Source organism: Parasteatoda tepidariorum, unplaced genomic scaffold, assembly GCF_043381705.1.
Source record: "Parasteatoda tepidariorum isolate YZ-2023 unplaced genomic scaffold, CAS_Ptep_4.0 HiC_scaffold_3083, whole genome shotgun sequence".
NCBI lineage: Eukaryota > Metazoa > Arthropoda > Arachnida > Araneae > Theridiidae > Parasteatoda > Parasteatoda tepidariorum.
In genome coordinates, this window is record NW_027261637.1 from 1 (window position 1) to 6,677 (window position 6,677).

The window sequence follows — 6,677 nt, forward strand, 5'->3', positions numbered from 1 at the left end:
TACATGCTTTCAGATTTACATAAAATATTACATTGCAACAGACAAAAAGTTTTATTAAAGGACGCTCAATGTTTTTTTTCTTATAATTATCTTATAATTTACCATATTTAAAGAATTTTTTTTTATTTTTATCAACTTTCATAATTTCAATCCAAACGAATTTGGAAGGGAACTTCTTAGTTCTGTAGTTTTCTCCCTTGCAGCTTAGCAGAAGGCTCAAATTTAAATTCGGAACAAGCACAGAATTTTGAATTTAGAAACATATCCTAAACTGTATTCATGAAATTCCATTTTTTTCTTCCCGACAGGTCATTACAAAGGCAGTTTTAATGGAAGAACTTGTTTGATAAGTAGCTTTCTGCTGTTGCTTTGTTTTCTAAATTAAATAAATGGTTACTTAGAATTTTTTACACCAAGCTCTTTAATAGCATATTATGCCTGTTATCTTTTATTTATTTTGTATTACAAATCAAGATTATCATATCTTAGACTAAATATTAGTTTTAAGTGATGACAGAAAAATGGTATAAGCTAGCACAAAATTACTTGGCAATTTTTTCTCTAAGTTCAGCCCAATTCCATCTATCTGATGGCGTCACACCCCACATATCATGTTGGAGGATCTGAAATGATATGAAAATGAAAAATATATTTAAAATGTCGAAAGCGAATAATACATGAGTGTATAGAAGGGAAAGGGGATTAACTTACCCCTTTAGAAACTGGACAACCTTCATATGTCTCGTATGTTCCCAACTTTTCGGCTAGTTCACAGCTAGCCTCTAATGCGGCAAAATAAATGGTTTCAAAAATGTCTGCATTTAGCTTTTGAGCTTCTTCACTATCAAATGGATATCTCATCAGAATAAAAGCGTCCGCTAAGCCTTGAACTCCTATTCCAATGGGCCTATGACGTTTATTTGATTTTTCCGCNATTTGATTTTTCCGCCTGAGTAAACGAGAAAAAAATAAATTAGAAAGCTATTAAATCCAATTTTTTACATTAAACATACAATAGTAGACAAAACATTACAAACTAAGCTTCAGAGAAAAAAAATTTAATTTAACTAAAAAGGAAAACACTTAAACTCTTATCCCATGGATAGATTTAAAAAAAAAACAAATTCTACAAATAATAAAATTTTTTGGAAAGAAAAAGGTAACTTATTTTTACAGAAATTTAGCTAGAAATAAGGAAATGAAATGAATATTAAATCTAATTTTATGCAGAAATGATACAGCTAAATAAGAAAAGATCTCAGCCGAAATGGTATTTCGTCTCAGATAAAAGAGTGGATTTGAGTAAAAATGTAGCTTTAATCAGCAAGGAGTTCTAGCCAGCCATAGGTATAATTTATAATTGGTACATAAATAAGCTAGGCATGAAACGAACATTTGTCGAATGTTCGTCAAAGTTTTTTTAATTATTAAAATCTCTATAAAGATTGCTCCAAAATCATATTTTTTACTATACATTATTAGAAATAGTATTTACACATATTTGTTAAGGTCTAAAATCTGCAAATTTATGTTCTGAAAGACAAATGAAGAAGCGAAATTTAAAGAATTGAAATTAGATTACTTTATACAAAATCTAGAGTTTCGTACAGCTGAATTTTTAAAAATTATATTTAGGCAAGTGAATACTGGACATATACTGGACTGTCTTGGTCTGGACAAAAGGGACATTCTTAATAACACACTTATGGTGGCCGACTTCCTCCGGGTGATGAATTTCATGGACATAGTTTAGCCCTGCTAATTTTGGGGATAAGGAAGAGAGAAGAGGCAAGTGAATATTGCCATATTTATAACACTTTGTTTAGAGAATTGAGAATGTTTCCCCCCTACCTGTTTCTGCTATTTTTATTACAACACATCATTTAAATGAAGAACTAAGAACAATTTTTTTTTTTTCTGTTTCTCTTTGCTAATTTTTAAACATCGTTTTTATAATGACACAACATTTTTTAAAACAGTGTTTCCATTAAAAGTTAAATTAAGATTTTTAGTTAGAAGAATGATTATTATTTTGGTTTCTATCTAGCTTAAAAAAAAGCTTTTATCAACTTTTTTACTGTGACATGGTAATTAAGAAGGTTTCTATTTCTTCACCTCTTTTCAAAAATATGGTTACTTGAAAACAGATGTTCAGATTTAAAATGTTTTTCGTTTTTTAAAAAATTAAGACATATTTTTATTTTCTCTTTTGAGTAGTATCTGTTTTTATAGGCATAATTGACCTATAGGTGCATATTAATGAAATAAAGTTAATGAGCAATAATCTTTCAAATGGATTGTAGGCTTTAAAAAAAATCATTTCTTCGTTAGTAAGAAAAGTATGAAAAAAAAGATCAAATTTTATTTGTTCTTATAAATGTAAAAGGCAGAAAAAACTCCTTGCAGAGATTACAGAATTTTCGTACAAGACATAACCATCCCTGCCATTTTTCTTAAAAAATAAATAGGTGAAGATTTATACAATAAAAGGGATCAAATCATGTACTACAATTTACACACAATGTGCATTCCTCAGAATTTTGAAATTAGTTAATTTAATTTTTGAATTTAGTTTAAATTTTGTTAGACGTTTTTGTTGCAAAATGTCGCAGAAAAACACAAAATATGGGTATTTGATGCTAAATAATGCAAGAAGTACATTTTGGCACACTTTGTAGCAGCTGTATCATTCCTCTTTCATGTCTAATACAACAGTATAAAAAAATGTCATCCTGTATAAAAAAAAAAAGAAGAATGAAATAATAATAAATTAGGTTACCTGAGGAACAGGATAATAATTTACATCTATGATTTTGTTTAGGTTAACAGTGATAACTTTGGTCACTTCTTTTAGCTTGCTAAAATCAAATTCTCCATCTTTCACATATCTATTAAGAGCAATGGAGGCTAAATTGCATACAGCAACCTAAAATAAATAAAATAAGGGTTATTTTAAAGTATTATATCCAGCTAGGGGAAAAAAACCCAGTTTATTTCAGTATTTTATATTAAAACTGGCTTAAAGATTTAAAATAATGTTATCAAATGCACTGCTTTAAAAAGAATGTGAATATTGGGTATATTATGCATTTTACAGATTAAGCAGGGGTCTGTCCAGACATTTTGTGAAAGATCCGGTTTCTGTAAAATTGTGAAAAAATTACTCGAAATGTGCGAATATAAAATAAGTGTTAAGTCACATTCTTTTAACCAGGGTCTTGTTTTGTGAAAATAGGGTCCTGTTATAGCAAAAAGTCTTTTCAAAGAGTTTTTAAACTGTAAATGGATAGTAGATTATGCTCAACACTGTAAAATAATAATAATAATAATAAAGAAAAAAAAATTCAAAAATGAAGAGCTATTGTTGCTACTAAATTAGAGATGCAACATACAAATATTTGGTATTTAGCCTATACTGCACTACACAGAATATTCATTTCGGACAAATAATGTGGAAACAAAATCACTCACATTTTTAATAATTTTATTTGACGTATTTTAAATACAACTTAGTTATGTATCACTTCTAATGTGTTACACATTAAGTAAACTTAAACAACTCTTAAATTTATAATATTTTTAAAAAAAAAATTGACATAAGTTAATTTTTATTTACATAATATTTTATTAATCAATTTTATGAGTAATATATTGCTCAATTATTTATTTACAAAAAAATATCAATAAGAATGTACACACGATGTTTGTAGAAATAGAAATATTTTCTTAGAATACTACATTTGGAATTTATAAATGTTTTTTGACTTCAAAGAGGTTAAGGTACATAATATAAATGAAATCAAACTTAGCCTTAGAATTAAATCAGAAAAACATGATTAACAAAATATTAGAGCAATATACGTTGGTTACCACAGGGATGAGAGTAGTCAGAAAGTAAAAAAGAGGAAATCCAAAAAACAAAAAAAAAGAAAGAAAAAAAAATGAAATATACATATATATATATATAAACAAAAATTTGACAAAAAAGTGCGATTTTTAAACTTGTAAACCATGTGAATATAAATCCCGATATGAGACTTTTAAATCACGTAAATATGAAACTCTACATCGAATTTAAAAAATGCGAAAATACAAATCATGATTTTTTAATTTTTTGATCACGATGCATAATTTTTAAATAGCGCGATATTACAACCACAAAAACGAATCACGATATTGGATTTTAAGCTCACGTGAATACGAATTGCTACATAGGGCTTTACGTAAATACAAATCGCAATATTGATTTTTTAAATCTCGTAAGTAAGAATCGCACTGTACATTATTTAAATTGCCTGAATAAGAATCGCAACGTTCAACTTTTAAATCAGGTAAATACGAAAATCGAGATTTGATAATAAAATCGAGATTTTAAAAATGCATAAATACAAAATACGATATTGGATTTTTAAATGTCGTAAATAAGAATCGCAATGTGCAACTTTTAAATTGGGTAAATACGAAAATCGATGATTGATATTAAAATCGTGAGAATAAAAATCGAGATCTGAATTACGAAAATACGAGCTATCCAGCCGACGGATAAAAAATACGGAAAATCTTATTTTCTGTGCGTGAAATCGGAGAAAATAAAAATAAGTAAAAATGCGGAAGGGTTAACAGCTAGGGCGTAGATTGAATTTTCTGTTTATCTTTGAAAATCGTAAATAAATATAATTATTTTACTTCAATGACTGAATTTAAAAAAAAACGGGATATTTATTTAAAAAAACGAAACTTTTAGAGAATTCGAGTTTTTGATAAAAAGGCTGAAATTCGAGCGACAAAAAAAATCTCATCCCTGTATAAAGGTCAACCAGTTTTATCCCAAGGAAATGATCTTTAGAGAAACTTCAGAGGGAGGAAAAGGGACTTCAACAATTTCCCTCCGCGGAAAATTAAATTCCTCATAAAACATTTTAACTTGGGCAAAAAAAAATTTCAGCGGAAATTAGCGGGAAAAATGGAAAAATCTGAAAAAAAAGCGGAAATCCGCGGAAGAATCTCATCCCTGTTACCAGTAGATTTGAAAATAACTATAATAGCTGAACACTCAGCATCAGTCAATTTCCCCCGCCCATCTACAATACGCATATGTCTATAGAGTGTCTCTTGTGAACAGTGGGATTAAAAGATAAATTATTTTGTGAAGGGTCCGTTTTTAAGTTAAAATATTTTATGAAGGGTCCATTGTTATGAAAAGATATTTTGTGAAGGTTCTGTTAACAGACCCAAGTTTCGTCTGAACAGACCCCTTTTAAGTATAAGGCCCAGACTCGAATTTATAAACTAAAATTATATTAGTCTTGATCACATTCATGAAATTTTTTTTCTCTCCCTTCTTCATCTATCTTTACACACTTTGAAGAATGTTTTAAGCATATCTTAATAAACATAAAATTCGTAATAAATTTAACATTTTCAGCAATTATATTAAGAGAAGCCAAAGTAAATTGAGTCTTATTCGCACTAAACTTTTAATCACTGAATGTTTTCTACAAAACTTGCACAATTTTTACTTGACATTATAACATAAAAATGTTCTGAATGAAATTTACCTCATCTGGAGAGCTATATTCAACAACTTCAGTGCACAAGTTGCTGCATTTAATTGTACCTAGGTTTTGTTGGTTAGATTTTCTGTTGCAAGCGTCTTTGTACAACATGTAAGGAGTTCCTGTCTCCGTTTGTGATTCAATAATTGCATACCAGACCTCATGAGCACGAACTTGTTTTCTGAATTTTCCTTCTTTTTCATACCTAGTAACAAATATAAAGTGGAAAAATAACTTTAATAAAATTTTTTCCGTAATAAATGTTACAGCTTCCACATAGTTCCAAATCTGGTGAATGCATATCAAAATTTACATAATTATTTTGCTAAATATCGTTAAATTACACTTCAACGTCAACATTTTTCATTAACATACTGAATGCCGACATAGAAATAATAAAATTCTATAATTATTTTAGACATTCATTAATTTTTAATAAGACTCTTTAAGAGACTATATACGTGTAGAAACATGCAACAATGTTTTTCGGCAGGAAGAATGAGTTTTCCTTTTATCAGGTAGTTAAAATAGATTATGAGAGAAAAATGGAAAATTTAAACCCACAGGGAAGAAGAAAGCATTAGAGAGTAAAAAACAAGGAAATTGCAAGCAAAGTTAAGAGAAAAAAAAAACCAAAACAAGAGTTTTCTTTCTTGATTACCTTAAGAGGATGCCATGGGACAAACTTTTCATTACAAATTCTCTTTCACCTCCATAACTAATTAAAAATATAGAAAAAGTGAGCTCAAACAAATATAGAATGAGCCAATGAAAATAAATTATGAGAAGATAACTTTAAGCACCGGAGAAGTTCTCTTCAAATAATTTGTTTGCATTTCGATATTTTTTTTTCCAGCAATTGCAACTTCATGGCTTTTTCTAGGTTTGCCTCAATACATTCTTTCTTTTAAATTAGTATTGGAGGTGAAAGAGAATTCGGGACGAAAAATTTTCCTGTTAGATGGCGTTCTCTTTAGCAAAAATAGAAAGTAACCATTCAAATATCATGTAAGCAATTAATGGAATAGGGTTGTGATTTGCTTATCTTTGGCTTATTCTAGGCAAGAGGGGAAGAGGAGAGGCATGGGCAATGCTTTTATCAGGGATGAGATTAGCCAAAAG

The 6,677-nt window shown here is 28.8% G+C and overlaps 1 protein-coding gene across 1 annotated transcript; it reads right to left on the minus strand.

Annotated features, from left to right (window-relative positions):
- Positions 1-489: 489 nt before the first annotated feature.
- On the minus strand, positions 490-5,760 carry LOC122273223 (ribonucleoside-diphosphate reductase large subunit; the record flags this gene model as incomplete). The annotated part of the gene is given in 4 exon segments (XM_071176895.1): positions 490-623; positions 712-932; positions 2,779-2,926; positions 5,559-5,760. Coding segments are annotated over 4 exon segments (652 nt in total), but the record flags the coding sequence as incomplete, so codon positions are not given.
- Between the last annotated feature and the right edge of the window lie 917 nt (positions 5,761-6,677).